Below are 16,668 nucleotides of genomic sequence, written 5' to 3' on the forward strand. Positions count from 1 at the left end.
ACATATAAGGAAAGGTTGATGGAATTGGGTATGTCTAGTTTAATGAAGAGAAGGACGAGGGGGGACATGATAGCAGTGTTCCAATATCTCAGGGGCTGCCACAGAGAAGAGGGAGTCAAGCTATTTTCCAAAGCGCCTGAAGGCAGGACAAGAAGCAACGGATGGAAACTAATCAAGGAGAGAAGCAACCTAGAACTAAAGAGAAACTTCCTGACAGTTAGAACAATTAACCAGTGGAACAACCTGCCTCCAGAAGCGGTGAATGCTCCAACACTGGAAGTTTTTAAAGAAGAAACTGGACAGCAATTTGTCCGAAATGGTATAGGGTTCCTGCCTGAGCAGGGGGTTGGACTCGATGACCTCCAAGGTCCCTTCCAACTTTATTATTATTATTATTATTATTATTATTATTATTATTATTATTATTATTATTATTATTATTATTATTATTATTAAGGTGTATCCTGATTATTACATACTTATCTATTTCTCATTTTGTAGGGCTAACATGATTAATGATTGTCAAAACCAATTGTCCAATTTAGATATTATCCTTGACTTTGCCAAGTATGAGCTAGGCTAAAACTCAGTAAACAACCAGATCATATCTATTAAAATTGGAAGATATTATCTGAAAATCAGTGATAGATTATTAAAGATATGCAAGAATTCTATGGCAGATTGTAAGAGACACTAAATGTAGCATCAATGATTAGAATGCAAAAGTTTGACAAATGGAAGAAACTATAATCATAGGAACAACTAGATAATGGAAACACAACATTGCAAGATAAGAGAATTAATTCTGATGGACAATATTGGAACCAAAATGTCTATGTAATGCATAGACAGAGATATGCAATCTGATCAACTAACATATTTCCAAGTGCAGTTCATAGAACATCAATTACTTGTTCAAATCTATATGCTAAACTTGAATTTTAAAGATGTTTTCAGGATATGAGCTGGAGAACATATAGTTGGAAGATACAGTCAGATTAAGCAACTCATTTGTGTTGCTTGTCTTATGCAAATTTGGGAAACTGTGGGAAAAGATATGTCCTAAAAAATAAAGCAGGTGGAAAAAATTTTAAACTTCAAAGAGGAAAAGATTCAAATGGTTTTGAAACCAACATTTCATAATATCTAAGGAAAGACAGGACAAAAAACATGAACAGTGAGGAGGACATAGGAAGACTGAATTTAAATTTTCAGCATTAAGCAAACATGCAATCTATCTAAAAATGCATTTAAGAAGGGAGGGGAAATGAAGATCAGAAAAATCATAGACATTTATAGCTAAGATAGGAATATTCAAAAATAAACATAGAAGAAAGCTGGCAGAAGCAAATGAGATCAAATGAAAACAATAGTTAACTGAAACAGTTCATAAACAAGTTTATAGAATAGCACATACATTTTTTGAGAATGCTTCTGACTTCATTATAAAGTGAGGAATGACACACAATAAAACAGCTTCAATCAGCAAAACAGCACCCATTGAAGTGCTCAAACCTTCAGGAAATGAGGCGATTAAAGTGCTAACCACACTGTATTAACACATATGGAAGAAAACAGTTATACTGTATTTGAAAAGATCAGAATATGTACTGGAAAAGATAGATATAAGAGAATTCACAAATTACAACAAGGCTCTGTGGCATAGAACTGGGGAAATATTGGTGACTATATCAGTATCAAAGAAAGGATATGCAAAGGAATGAACAATTTATTGAACTATTGTAATAATTCCTGACACAAATGTCATTTTGCTTAAAACACACACAAATAAAGCCATAAACCAGATGAAGAGGCAAGATTTAGGAAAGTAAGGGGGATATAAGATGGGATAGTTAACATAAGATGGAGAGAGAAAACGATTACCAGAAATCCTTTGACCATATAGAAATGTGGAATACCCAGTGCTTTTTTTCTAAAAAAAAAAAAAAAAAAAAAGGTGCCGGAACTCACACACGTCATACAACTCGCCTTGCCTACCCAAAAAAGGTTCCATCCAAAAAACTCCGTTCTGGGTGTTTTATGAGAAAAAAAGCCCTGGGAATACCTAAATTATTTTTTTGAGGAAACTTTACTACCATAAGGACTGGATTGGGAGAAATAAAGTATTTCAGAATAAAGGAAGGAAGTAGATAAGGATTCATATGGCTACCATATCATTCAATATATCCACCAAATATAAGAATAGAAGAATTGGAAGGAATGACAGCTGGAATCAAAATAAGAGGTAGATTTGACATAATCACTTTGTCAACTGAAAGTAAATATACTTCTAAGAATTTTACAAAAAATCACTGATATATAATTATAAAAGTAAAAAGTAAAAAACAGGGTCAATGTTAAATATTAAGAAAATGTAATATCAACTTGTACCATACTGAATTTACAGTTGATTCTGAGGAAATTAAAATAGTAGATAATTTGAAATCTCATTGGGAGATATAAAAGAAATCAATCTTCGAGAGGAAGGTAATGCCAAAGTTAAAGAGGATCATGAAAATTAGGACATTTCAGTGTAAATAAAGATCAAAATAGTTAAAGCAATGGTCATTCCATTAGTATCCAATAGATACTCAGAAAGGGTGAGAAAATGTAGACACACACCTTGAGGTTATAGTTTGGAGGTGGTTATTAAGTGTATCATGAAATGCAATAAGAACCAATCCTTGGACCACATAAAGGCTGATGGCAGGCAGAAACTTATATACTTTGGGCATGTGATACAAATAGATAATGAATTAGAAATATACAGTATACTGTGCTTGGCAAAGTTAAGGATGGCAAAAAAAGAAGGAAAGGGCAACAGATAGGTTGAATGGCAGGATCAAATAGATTACTATAATATCCTTGGAAGAATTCCAAAATTGTCACTAGAATCAGGAGAAAATGGTGATCATATGTTCATATATTCACCAGGAGTTGAATCCAATTTGATGACACCTAATTAAATAATAATGTACGTCTAATGTTAAGTCTGCTTTTTTGTTGAAAGATGTTGTAAATTTTCAGATTTCTCTAAATACCTATTTTGATCCTATATTTTCCATTGAAATATACTTCTGGGTTTCCTTTACTTTTGTACTGCTTTGTACTTTCTCAGACAGTGCAGCAAAAAGCAAAAATATCCACTTTGTCAAGACTATTATTAATGACTATAACCACATACACATATATATATGGTACAGCCTCATATAGAATGCTATGCACAGACTGTTCTTTAAAGAGTTCTTGGCACAGACTGATTTCTTTAAAAATTACATTTCTGCCAAATCATTTACAGGTAGTTCAAATGCCTGCTTTTAAACAACCTGAAAATGATATTTCAAAATAGAACAACAAATCTAACAGTAAAATAAAATTGTAACTTAAATTCTATAAAGTTTAATTCTTAATACTGACCCAGAGCTTGAAGAGAAGATAACAATTTTGCTTAGAAAAAAAACATGTTGAAGAAATTTTGAAGTACTTCATTCAAAAAGAACAGTTTCTATGCTTAATAGCAGGATATCCAATTCTGAAGGCACTTAGCCCACAGTCTCTGACTAAATAGGCAGATTTATGAGGTCATAAGAACTAAGCTAAAATGTTATCTGTTCTCCACACAAGTCCTAAAACTAGATAAGAGTTTTACCTAATATTTACAAGTATAATATTTGGACTCATTTGTTTAATTGAGTTCTTTTTATCTAGTTTTAGGACTTGTGTTGTTAACAGAACACATTTTAGGTAATATTTATGCAGAAATATTAAAAATTTAAAAGGGTTCACAAACCTTTAAGCATTACTGTAGCACTAATCAAATTTGCAATCATCCACAGCTACATTTTACCAAACAATTATAACTTTGGGAAATTTGGGAGGAGATTATACATCTCCTATGATTCATCCATTTGGGGCCAGAAGATAGAGTGGATACAATAAATGTTGATTAAAATTATCAAGAGGAGGAGGAGGAGAATTTATTCTGTTTTCAGGGCTTAATACTTTGGGTTATTCAATGAAACATTCTGGCTGAGAACTCAGGACAAACAAAAAGGAGTACTTCATATAATTTATGGAATACATTGCTACATATAGTGGTTAAGGTCAGGCATTAGATTAGTTTGAACATGGCACCAACAGAAGAACAGGTGTTTTGTCTGAAAATTTCAAGGAACTGAAGTGGAGCAACAAAAATTGCCTTATAGTAAACTTTGGTGCCAGTTTGTTTAACATTCTTGTATAAACTGATTATTTATAGGGTTTTTTTAATTAGTGCATTGAAAGCATTCTCTTCAAAGCATGTATAATGACAAGTCTCATAAAGATACGTATGCATGTTACAATTTAAGAATAACATAAAAAGTGTCCTGTATAATATTTGGTATTATGATCTTAATAATGCTCCAAGTAGGCCATAAAATAAAAAAGACCATGACTCTCCAGCGTGGAACAGGAAGTGTAAGCACTTGCTCCCATGGTAAAATACAAAAGATAAGATAGAATTATAAAACAGAATGCTCAAATTACTCTTTTTGTAATTCTTAGTTTTCCTAGTGCTACCCTTGATATATGTTAATGCTTCAATTCTCTGGAATCCTCTTATAGGGCAGGGTTTTTTTGCCTAATCAGGCAACAAGGTAGAGAAAGAGAGAGAGAAAGCACCTAGGACATTTTAATACTATGTGTTTTTTAGGTTTTGGCTCAACCAAATTCACACATCTGAGAGATGAAAGCAATAATTCAACAGGCCACAACAATTCCAACTAAGAACTACATGACATGGCCTTATTAAGCATTCCCATCACTATTATTGATATAAATGTGCTCCAGAAATATTAACCTCTAATATGTCCCAAATAGTTTAGTCCAGAGAGTAAATGAAAGCAGAGTCCAGAATCATCCAGGGGTTATCAGATAGTTATGTCTGATCAAATTTGAAAGAGAAACTCTACTATGAGGAACTGGAGGAAAGCAAGGAGCACTGATTCATAAGAGCTGGACAAAACATCAAATCCAATCTTGTGCTCAGTGCGAGAATGGAAATTAAAGACTCCCTGACAGATACTTTTTCACCTTTCCTTAAACACAGCCAAGAAAGGAGATTTCACTACTTCTCTGGGTAATTGGTTCCGCTATCAAATAGTTAGAAAGTTAGGAACAGCTACAGTTGGGAAGGTTTTTCTAATGTTCAGATAGAATCTGCTTTTCTGTAATTTAAACCCCTTATTCCCTGTGCTGTACTCTGGAATGATAGTAAATGGGTTGTGACCTTCTTCTATGTGCTAATTTCTCTGTACACACCTAAAAATGCAATGTGCAAAACTGGAAATATAGTAATACAATGTAGTATATTAAATCATGAATACATGAAATCATGCATTGCAGAGAGTATACTTTCTCCTGCCATTATATTAAAAGAACTGAGGGTCATTCAACAAAGATGAACAGAGGTAGGTTCAGGACAGATTGCTCTTTGCACAGTATGTAGTTAATCTGTGGGATTATCTATCTACACTTTGGTGATGTTCCCAAATTAAACAGCTTTAAGTGGAGATTAGAATTGTTTTTGTAAAACTAATAATGGTTACTATTTATTATGCCTAAATCTTATGTCTAGAATGTCATAGTTACCATAGCCAACTATTTTTCTTCCATTCCTCTTTGTCAGGTCCTCAAAACAAGAAAGATACGCAGTGATTCTTCCACGTAGATTTCTTTACTGTTCCAGACCTCTAGACAGAATCTTGCCAAACTAAACCACACTGCTATCTAACCCTCTATACTCAGAGAACTACTGGGGCTGTCTTTAATCTCTTTCTCTCACACAAACCATACCTGAGCTGAGCTTTCTCTTAGTTCTCTGGAATACACTCCCTCCCTCCTGGAAATCCAAATCGTAGAATCCACCACGCCTTTCAAATTCTGAAAATATCTGAAAGACTAGAGTCACCATGCAGCCTACCAGATTTCCACATGGTCTTGCTGCCTTTCTCAGAATTGTGAAACAGCAGCCTGAGGTGAGCTCTGGCTCTTTGGGTCAGATGCAGATAGAAAAGTGGTGGGGCTTGCATCACTACCTGTAGTGGGAAGCCTAATAGACCCCAAGAAAATAGAGGGAGAAATGAGAATGTTGCCAAAGAAACAGCCAAAAGGAGGAGGGAAATATGAGAAAAAGAGCAATTTTGCCTTAATTATGCCAAGTATAAATTTAGTGAAAGAAGTGTTTTCAAGATTCTGTTATACTGCCCTACTAGCAATAAAAATATTTCCAAAAATGCAAATAGTTCTTGTTTCTTGGGTTTGTGAGCCTCACAGGGCTTGATTTTAGTCTTGAAAGCCTGTCAAAGCAATTCTCCCACTCAGCTTATACCTAGCATAATTGAGGAAGAATTTCACTGAGACTCTTTCTGTATGCAAGGTGAGAAAAGTTCTGATAAAACTGTGTCTGAGATTTACAATGTGAGGCAGATTTAGGGAATAAAAAGGAAAAGGAGGCATAAATAAGCAAAGGTCAACTGTGTGATTATTTTACAGCTTAGTTACAGTTGGAAAATACTATTAAGAAATGTTCCAAAAGCTCTCTTAAAAATGACTTTTGATGAAAATTTGAATGGCTTAGATTAAAAATAAAAACCTGCACTGTCATCAGAAATATGCTTCAAACAAGACTTGCAAGTCATGCTTATTTTTGACATCAATTGACATAATGTTCTTTGACCAGGAGAGGGAGTTAATAGAGACACAAGGTACAAGAAATCTAAAAATATTCCCTTGAATTTTAATCTTGGAATTCAAAGGCTTGTGCAAATGACAGATACCTGGAAATTCCTTGCAAACACAAATAAATTATTCCAAGACATGGAATAGAAAAAAGTTCATTTCGACTAGTCTGACCCAAATCTGAAGTGGATTAAACTTATAGAATCAATAACTTTTTAAAGACGTAACTAGAAATGTAAATCTGGATAATGTATTTTTTTTTAAAAAAAATAGAGAATTAGAGATTAATGTTCAAAATTACACTTATTTTCATACAAAATTACACTTATTTCCATACAGTGAGTTACGTTCATATGCATAAAAAATGGTTGATAAGAGGAATTCTAGTTCAAAAAATCTTACTGGCATGAAATAAATATCTCGGAAATATCTGCCTTAGGAGAAATGAGCAATGGCTGACCAGCAAAGTATTAATACCACTTTACAATGTCTTGGTAAGACCACACTTGGAATACTGCATCCAGTTTTGGTCACCACGATGTAAAAAAGATATTGACACTCTAGAAAGAGTACAGAGAAGAGCAACAAAGATGATTAGGGGACTGGAGGCTAAAACATACAAGGAACAGTTGCTGGAATTGGGTATGTCTAGTTTAACAAAGAGAAGGACGAGGAGGGGGACATGATAACAGTGTTCCAATATCTCAGGGACTGCCACAAAGAAGAGGGAGTCAAGCTATTCTCCAAGGCGCCTGAAGGCAGGACAAGAAGCAACGGATGGAAACTAATCAAGGAGAGAAGCAACCTAGAACTAAGGAGAAACTTCCTGACAGTTAGAACAATTAACCAGTGAAACAACCTGCCTCCAGAAGCAGTGAATGCTCCAACACTGGAAGTTTTTAAGAAAAGACTGGACAGCCATTTGTCTGAAATGGTATAGGGTTTCCTGCCTGAGCAGGGGGTTGGACTAGATGACCTCCAAGGTCCCTTCCAACTTGATGATGATGATGATGATGATGATGATGATGATGATGATGATGATGCTTTTTAGCAATCAACAGACCCATTTTAAGGATACGTTCCCTTCTGCCCATTTAGACCTTCTAGTTTTCCCCAACAATATTTCAATCTCCAATTTCTTTCAATGGCATTTCAACATTTAACATATAACTTTCACTGAAGGCTAGATAATAATTAGAAAAATGGAGTCATATTGAAGGGTGAAGTATGGTCTTGCATTCAAAATTTCCCTAGATATACCTGGTATACATGCATTCCCTAGTATACATGGTAGTCCTTCAGATTTGAAGAAGACACTATTGTGCAGTTCATCTGTGGACACAGACATCTGTTGTCCCAGTCTGGAAGCACTGAGTCTAATATAATGGAGGGAGGGGGACTGGAAGTCCATCGTTGTAGCAATAGAGAGTCTGCTCTTGATCTGCCCATGACATCTATCAATTTTTGGCAGCAGCCTACTTCAAAGCAGGTGGACGCTTCATAATCACAGGGCTCAGGTCGCAAGTGACTGGAAAGGTCTCAGCTGGGAGACCCTTTAAAATTGCTGCTGGTGAGAGCAAACATAGAAGGAAATAGTCTGACCTTGTGCAAAGCAGCCCCCTAAGCTTTGTATAAGTGGTATGTTGTTGTATTGTACTCATGAGGACAGAAGGAAAATAAATAGTAACTGTGACTGCACGCTGTTCTATTTGGCAAAACAGTAAGACCAAACTGAGCCTGGGGCTGTCCCCATATACCTTTCGCTTGTACGTTGAACAAATAAACAGGAGAGATACTTGGCAATGTACAGGACAGAACAAAGGATTAATGTTTTGAAGGATTTTATTGAAATTGGTATTATTGAGTAAATAAAAAGTTCCACATTCCAGGAGTTATGAATCAGACATTTTATTCTGGAACTGAGTTAGGCAGGATCCAATGAGTGCTCCAACTCAGTTTTAATGTATTTTGTTTTGCATTTTTGAAATCTAATTGATAAGATTTATTCAGCAGAATAAATTAATTAATAGGCCCATGGTTTATCAAATAAAATGCTGAAATTACATATCAGATATAACATCAGAAGTCTTGCAATATTTAATATGCCTAATATTTATATTCAAAGAAATGGTGACTAAAATTTGATTGCGACTTGTACACTTTTAGTATTTGATATACCACTACATCTGATCCTATAGGAGATCTCACTAAGAACCTACTATATATTTAAAAAAATATAACAAGGGGAAGCATCCTGCCACATACAACAAAATAATTAAATATAGATTTCCCATAATTTCTGTGTATAAAGTTTTATGTACATTAGTTGCTTGAAAATAATTAATTAAATGGACATATCCTTATTAATACAGAAAAAGGCCACTGTTCTCTACAATAAAACAATTCTTATGTTATACCATAACACTTTTATAAAAGTTGAGATTTTGCTAACAATTTATGATATCCCAGCTTTGACATAATATATTAGTATAAGCCCTGTTATGCAGAGCTTTTTGAAATAATAACCTCAATGACCATGTTAGATTTTATGTCATTTTTACTGTATTTTTTAATTAATTTATTTATTCTCCATAGAGAAAGTGAAATGAATGTAATTATTTGGAGGGGGGATATTACTTGGATTCTGTGTAAGAAATGAGTGAATATTTCCTCTACAAATATATATTCCAAATCAATATTTGACTTGGAAAGGCATTCTTGAAACAATAAGTTGCTATTTAACATTGCCTTCATTCTCTACATTTCAAATAAGGCTCACGTTTCTCTGATTATGATAAAAAATATACAAAAAATAACCCAAACTCACAATCTAAAAGTCAGTTATGAAAACAGATCTTCAACCCTAGGCTTTCCTTCCCAAAACAGATGCCTATTCAATTATCCTGGCTATAGTTCCTTGTCCATGTGATTTCCATTTTGTTTTGGCATCTTTCAGGAGAGATGAGAATACATTAATATGGCTATCATGTAGTACAACAGCTCAAGAAACCCAAAGGACAGTCTTACCCAACTCGATATCTTCAACATGGTTTGAACTTCAACTGATATTTAACTATTGGCCAACTGTAGTTATAGTCTAAAACATCTTAAAAGTAGAACTTGGAGAAGATGACCATAAAGTACTACTAAAAGTTCACTGTTCTTTGCAGATTTTAAAGTTGTGTTTCATAATTTAGTTTCCCTGTTTAAAAAAAATGGCCCCATAAAAATTAATTTGGGTCATTGAGATTTTACTTGGAGGACTTCCAAAGGCCTACCACTTCCCTTGCACTATATTTGGAAATGCAAGTTTCTGGCTTCTTTTCATTCTAGCTGCCATTTTGTACTTCCTATTTTTACAAAAATGACCCTGCAAAATACTATGAATTTATAGCACCATGTACAGTAGATAAGATAAGATAACCTTTATTGTCATTTTTTTTACATGAAGAAGCACCAGAAACACTACAGGAAAAATAAATAAGAAGTGAATGCCACCATTGAGAAAGGCAAGACAAAATCAAGGCCAGCTTCACCAATTCACATTGTTCAGCTACTTAGAATAGTGCATCCACTTCAAGAAAGCAATGACCCACTTTCCCAGTTGGGACACTTTCAGCCATAGAAACAGTTCGTACAGGTTGATCTGCCACAAGCTCAAGGCCTCCGAAAGGGATATCTGGGCCTTTCTGAACAGTGAGTTACTCTTGCTCCTTTGATACCTGAGCAAAACACAAAAAGAAATTCATTAACTGCCTTATAAAGTAACAGTAAAATACCTAGAGAGGAACAATTTCTAAAATACAAACTATTTTGTAATTTCAGCTGAGTACAGTAAACGTAGTCTTTACTGATTTACCCTGTAGTTCTTCTCATATGGGACTCAAAAGTGCGTCTCTTCATCTACCGTTGCATTAAGTTCTCCAATTACTCTATGCTTTATAAGAAGAATGAGTGAGACAAAGACATCAATAACAATACAAAGGAGAAGAAGAAAATAAATTATTTAATCTTGTATAGAAAAACCTGTGAGAGGAAGCACAGACTTTTCAGAATTACTTTGAAGGTGGGAATGGAGAGAACAGGTAAGAGTGAACAGGAGAGAAGACTGATGAAGATGACAGATAAAACAGAAATACCTCCACAGAAAGAACCAAACACCCCCAAGCCCATTTGGTATTCTCCTCAAGTGATGAATGGTATGCTATGTCTACAACTCTGTAAGCAATTTTCTCCACTTTAATTGAATTTCCTTATGCTATTTCGAGACAACAGCAGATAATAAATATCACGAATGGACAAATGCTTTGAAAGAGGCATTTCACAACAATATGAAAGATACACAAATTAACCGTTGGAATCAGTGAAGCAGCTTCACTTTTTTCCAAACTCACCCCACTATTTTGCAAGCTGCTCCCAGCTGTTTCCATATGCATTGCATGTCCATTTTGTTTCAATTGGAAAAAAATGGAAGTGAAATAGCTACATGTTTGTTTAGATAGCTGGGAGTAGCTACTTTAATGATTTGGAGAAGTACCTCATAAATGCCCACTCACGTAGCAAAATATCTCTTTGAACATATTTGCATAAAACCAATATATATTTTACTACTACTACAGTATTGTCTACTGCATAGAAAAATGCACCAAGCTGATTTTTTTGTAGCTTCTGCATTTCAAAGTCAGGAATCACATAGCCAATTAACATAGCCAATTAACATGGGGACCAATGGGTAAACAGTTAGAAAAGAACCACAGAAGATTGTTTTTGTATATGATAACTGCAACAAGATTATTACATGCACAAAGACGGAAAGATTTGGTAATGGAGGAATGGTTGATGAAGTTAATGGAACTTGTTAAAGTGGCTAAATTAACTCGTTCGACTAGAGAAGGCAATATCTACATTTATCAATGACTGGAAATCCCTTATGGAATTTTTGTGTAAAAAAAAAAAAAAAGAATCCTGCTTTTGGGAATGGGGACTTACATAGCAAGAGCTCGTATGCAGCAGCGAGACATGTTGAGGAAGGAGCTGGCATTAGCCCGTGTCTGCAGGGAGGATTCAATCCCCCTTAGCAAATCGTTGGTCTTCAGCAGCAGCAGCATCTGACGAGGAACATTGCTGAGAAGCTTAGTGATCTGAGGTAAGTAAGTAGCAGCATTGGTCCGGATTTCTACATCCTGAAATAATCAGATTAGAAATGTAGGGGAGACCAGGAAGGAAAAGATCCACATAGACCAGTGGTTCTCAACCTTTTTAATGCCGCGACCCCCAAACGGTCGTAAGTCGAGGACTAAACCGGTCGTAAGTCGAGGACTGCCCAACCGGTCGTAAGTCGAGGACTTTCCCTGCCCGGGAGCAGCGCGCATGCGTGGTTCCGCCCCCTGCGCCGGCCGAGGCGTAGCTGGCAAGCGGCAGAGACGGAGCAGGCCGACCACCAGCTGGCCCAGCTCAAGGGAGGTAAGGCACCCGCCGGAAAAAGGGAAAAAAATGGCGGACAGCCTTGATTGGTCACCCCCGTGAAATGGTCGATCGACCCCAAATGGGGTCGCGACCCATAGGTTGAGAACCGCTGACATAGACTGTCAGCACTATCTACCATGAACAACAGAAGATTTCCAAGGTAGTAGACAGGGATCTTTCTTAGAGAAGCCAAGGTCTTTTCAAAAGGAAACGCAAAATCTGAGAGCTTTCGGATTACACAAAGTGTATGTTTTATCTCTGATTTATGTCCCCTTTTTAAAAAGAACTTTAGAGTTTCCCCTAGGATAGTTCTGATGGCATTTATTTACTTAGTTGCATTTAGAGTGAGCAGCTTATATAGAAGGTCTCCCTTAATTTTATCTGTACAAAGGCAATCTCCAGAGAGAAGCTTTGCTCAGAGACAACAACTGACTCAATGTCATGCAATGACCTTCAGGGCTGAGTTGAGATTTGGATCCCAATTTCTTTGGTCCAAGCCTGACACCTTAATTACCTACATTAAAATACCATATTAAAATGTTAAAAATATTTTTAAAATATTTATATGCTATATTAAAATACTACATTAAATATACAGCACAAGACTATATTAAATATTTATTACATAATATATATTATACTATATTAAAAAATATAGCACAAGAACTAGTTTGCACTGGTAAAGGCAGTGAAAGGCATTATGTATTTTATGCAGGAAACCCCAAATTCAATTTCGGGAATGGCTGATCCCCAGTTTGAAACAGTTATTGGGCAATTAGGAGAGAGCAGACTCAGTATAATGTAAGCTGCCAGGCTTATTCTATCTGAGGCAGCAGTGAATCTTCAGCGTGGCATTTTTGCGTGTTACTTTTTTTTATCCATTATCACAAGAAAATGTACCTCTTTACTTGTGACGGGCAAACGATCAATGCCTCTGTTGACAGATTCCCAGGAACGTGCTGTAAGCATGCAAGCAAACAGGGGGTACAGGTCACCTGCTCCCAGGCGCTGGCTGTATTTTTTTATCTGCTTCACGTCTGCCTTGATCAGGGCTTGCCAAAGTCGGCAGTAATCCAAGCGGAAGCCGTCAGTCAGGACCTTAAGAAGAAGAAGAAAACAATCCCAAAGGCGCAAAATATTGTTAAACAGTATGTGGACCCAAGTACAGATTGTACCAATAAAGGAGAATATTTGTAGCTCAGGGTTGAAATGAGGGGTGCTGTGAGCTTACTTGTTTTCTTGAAGACGTTTCATTACCCAAACTAGGTAACATCATCAGTGCTGCAATGAAACGTCTGCAAGAAAAACAAGCAAGCTCAGAGAGCAACCTAGGACTCCTCAGTACAGATTGTTCTTGGAGGAATTAAATGGCCTGAGACACTTGTTTCGTACCAATACGGACAGTTGATTTAAATTCTGGAGCATTGGGTGAGCATGTATGGCATCTCTTATTTATTTAAAACTATATTTCTTTAGAACATTTATATATGTGCCGATCTTATATTGAACTCTGGGTGGCTCCCAATCAACAAAACATTGAGTCAAGAACCTGTCTTATATTCTAAATTTGGCTTCAAGTTCCAGGTGAAATATTAACACTGCTTTCTTTCCCATGCAGTCTAGAGCTGTATTTGCCCAACCTTAGCGCAGCCTCTCTCTCCAAGAGGCTTTTTGGCTCAGCTGCTCTTGGCATTACTACAATATTTATCTCCTGCAGTAGAAAGGGCACCTCATGGAAATAATCTGCTGTCTGCTGCCATACTAAAAAGATTTCTCCCTACATGTGGTGAAAAGTTGCTGTTTAATAACAAAACCGGCCTTCGTTATCTCTCTATCTGTTTGACAAGCCAGCTACATACCTGATAGAGTCCATGGTCCAGAAGTATAATGTGTGACTTGCCTGTAGTTGGACACTTCCTCACCAAGACATTGCCAGGATGTGGGTCACAGTGCACAAAACCATTCACAAAGATCATTTCACTGTATATTTTTCCCAGGTTGCGAGAGATCTGAGGAGAGAGAAGAAGGAGATGCAAGATCCCCAAAAGCAACAATACCAGGGAGCATAGGACTGTAACCTAGTTTAGAGCAGTACCACCTATTGGAATGGCAGAGAAGTAGCTGGCTAATTCCTTTTTATGGCATAAGATATTCAAGAGAAAATGACATCAACCAACCAACATATGTGTACTTAGAGAAAGCATTTGCGTTATCTTTCCCTCATCTGGGTAGAACTAGAACTATGCCAGCAGAAATGTAAGCATGTTTGTCAAAATTAATCACAAAGAACACTCTTGGTGCCCAGATCATAGACAAGCAATATGTGTCAGGGTGAGTGAGTTCCCCAAATATAAATCTCCTTATTTACTAAGGAGAACCGTGCTTGTTTGTGTGTGCACTTGAATAGCTACAAGTGAGTTATCAAAGATGAAAAATATAATTGTAAAAAATACCTCATTGAGGAAAGTTGTATGTTGTTCTTGCTCAGATATATTGTTGCATGACCATCCACATACAGTTGTGAATCTGAATGAGAGCCTATGGGTAAAGTATTATCTGAAATGAACTGTAAATCTGTGCCTGCCAGAGACGTAAAATATGACTCAAATGTATTTGACTACATTTACTTCTTTTGAGTTCGCCTTCAAGCATGAACAGAATCCAATTGGTTAAAAAAAAAGGATGCATGTCAAAATATTACAGTGTACTAATGAAAGGATGAATGCTCATTTAATTAGGAAATAGCAGATCTAACATTTAATTTTCTGGACCAATTGGCCAATCAGCATGAAGTAAAGAAACATTAATTTCACATATACTGAAATGAAAGAAGAAGCTGTGAACTAAGAATATAGCAATGGAAAAATAAATAGAGTACCTGATTTTTAAAATCTTTTCTACTTCTACCTTACAAACATAATTTGTTTATATATGCAGTTTAATTAGCAGAGCTTCTACCAAGAAATCGACAGTATAATCAGGGTGTAATGAGAATTATCTGTGAGTAATCCATCCCACTTACTGCCCCACCCCAGGTTTTGTAAGGAAAAATAATGTAACATATGAATTTGTACCAATGGTAACACGTCAACTTCAGAATATTATTTATTTTATTCTATATCATTTCAAATTGACCATATCTTTTCATTGGGCACATAAGGTTAGAAATCACTCATTTGCTACCACAGCTATGGCTTATAAAGTTGTCAAGTACCATCCACACAATTAGTTAATTACTTTTGTTAAATTTACCATAACTCATCCATTCTAATGGAATGATAAAAATAGCCAAAATGGATATGAGGACTTTTACATACTTGATTTCAACCTATCTTCAAACACTGCAATAGTTTTGAGCAGATATACAGTTGTTTACCACACTTGCTATATGATTGTGAATCTTCTTAAGTGTTTGTACCTGTTGCCTCACATCAACATTCCTAAGCTTATAACAATGAAACATTTCTTACCATAATAAAAAATTATCACTATTTCCCTTTTAGTATTTACATGAAACAATGAACAAGCTAGTTAAATACATTAAGCCGTAGTGGCGCAGTGGTCAGAATGCAGCATTGCGGACTAATTCTGCCAACTGCCAGCAGTTCGATCCTGACCTGCTCAAGGTTGACTCAGCCTTCCATCCTTCCAAGATTGGTAAAATGAGGACCCAGATTGTTGGAGGCAATATGTTGACTCTATAAACCACTTAAAGTACTGTAAAGTACTATGAAGTGGTATATAAGTCTAAGTACTATTGCTATTGATATAGTGTCTGATATGAATCCAGACCATAGAGTTATTTTGTGGTTCATTATATAAACCCATAAAATGGATTAATAACTGAAGTATTGTATGACTAAGTATGTTGTGTGAACAAAGCCAATGAAATAAGATATTCTTTTAGTGAATTTTTAAAGTCAATTAAGATAACTAATGTAAAAGATTGTTTCTAAAGAATAATTGCTCAAAAATTGTATACTAAGCATAGTTTACGATTGCTTTGCATATTGGTTTCCCTTCTCAGGGGCCAAATAGATGACAATACCAATTCATAGGTAATTCCTTGAAAAGGAAAAGATTAAAACATAGGTAATAGGTTAATTTTAAAATATGTTAACGATATTATGATTATGATAACAGTTCAAATGTTAGGGCAGATGGTCAGAATCTAGGAGGTACAGAGTAGGAAAGGAGGGTTAAGTGTCACAAATTTGCCAAAGCCACTCCTCCTAAAACTATGGAAGCAAAATTATACAGAACACCCAGATTATTAAGGATTTGTATAGCATGCTAAATCTTTCTGCCTAAATTATCAACACTAAAATTGTCCTCATTAAGGAAAATAAAAACACACGAAAGCATGCAGTGCTTTCAGGATGATACCTTAGGGATATACTACAAAATTACTAGAATAGTAGGGCATATTATAATAGTTAAAGATCTGTCTGAAGCAGTGCACAAATCTTTTAGGTCATAGAG

The 16,668-nt window shown here is 35.7% G+C and overlaps 1 protein-coding gene across 6 annotated transcripts in view; it reads right to left on the minus strand.

The window, feature by feature from the left end:
* Positions 1-10,252: 10,252 nt before the first annotated feature.
* The window catches only part of ADCK1 (aarF domain containing kinase 1), a 104,947-nt gene continuing 98,531 nt past the window's right edge, over positions 10,253-16,668 (minus strand). For 4 of the 6 annotated variants that reach the window (XM_015812624.1, XM_029283467.1, XM_029283466.1 and 1 more), the window contains 4 exons: positions 14,046-14,195; positions 13,087-13,284; positions 11,710-11,903; positions 10,253-10,442 (listed from right to left, as the gene is read on the minus strand). In XM_015812624.1, the coding sequence (XP_015668110.1) occupies positions 10,274-10,442; positions 11,710-11,903; positions 13,087-13,284; positions 14,046-14,195 (711 nt within the window). In that variant the 3' untranslated portion in view covers positions 10,253-10,273. The remainder of the gene's footprint in view (positions 10,443-11,709; positions 11,904-13,086; positions 13,285-14,045; positions 14,196-16,668) is intronic. The other 2 variants (XM_029283469.1, XM_029283468.1) reach the window with 1 other exon arrangement.

Source organism: Protobothrops mucrosquamatus, unplaced genomic scaffold (assembly GCF_001527695.2).
Source record: "Protobothrops mucrosquamatus isolate PMUCROS unplaced genomic scaffold, P.Mucros_1.0 scaffold101, whole genome shotgun sequence".
Classification (NCBI taxonomy): Eukaryota; Metazoa; Chordata; class Lepidosauria; order Squamata; family Viperidae; genus Protobothrops; species Protobothrops mucrosquamatus.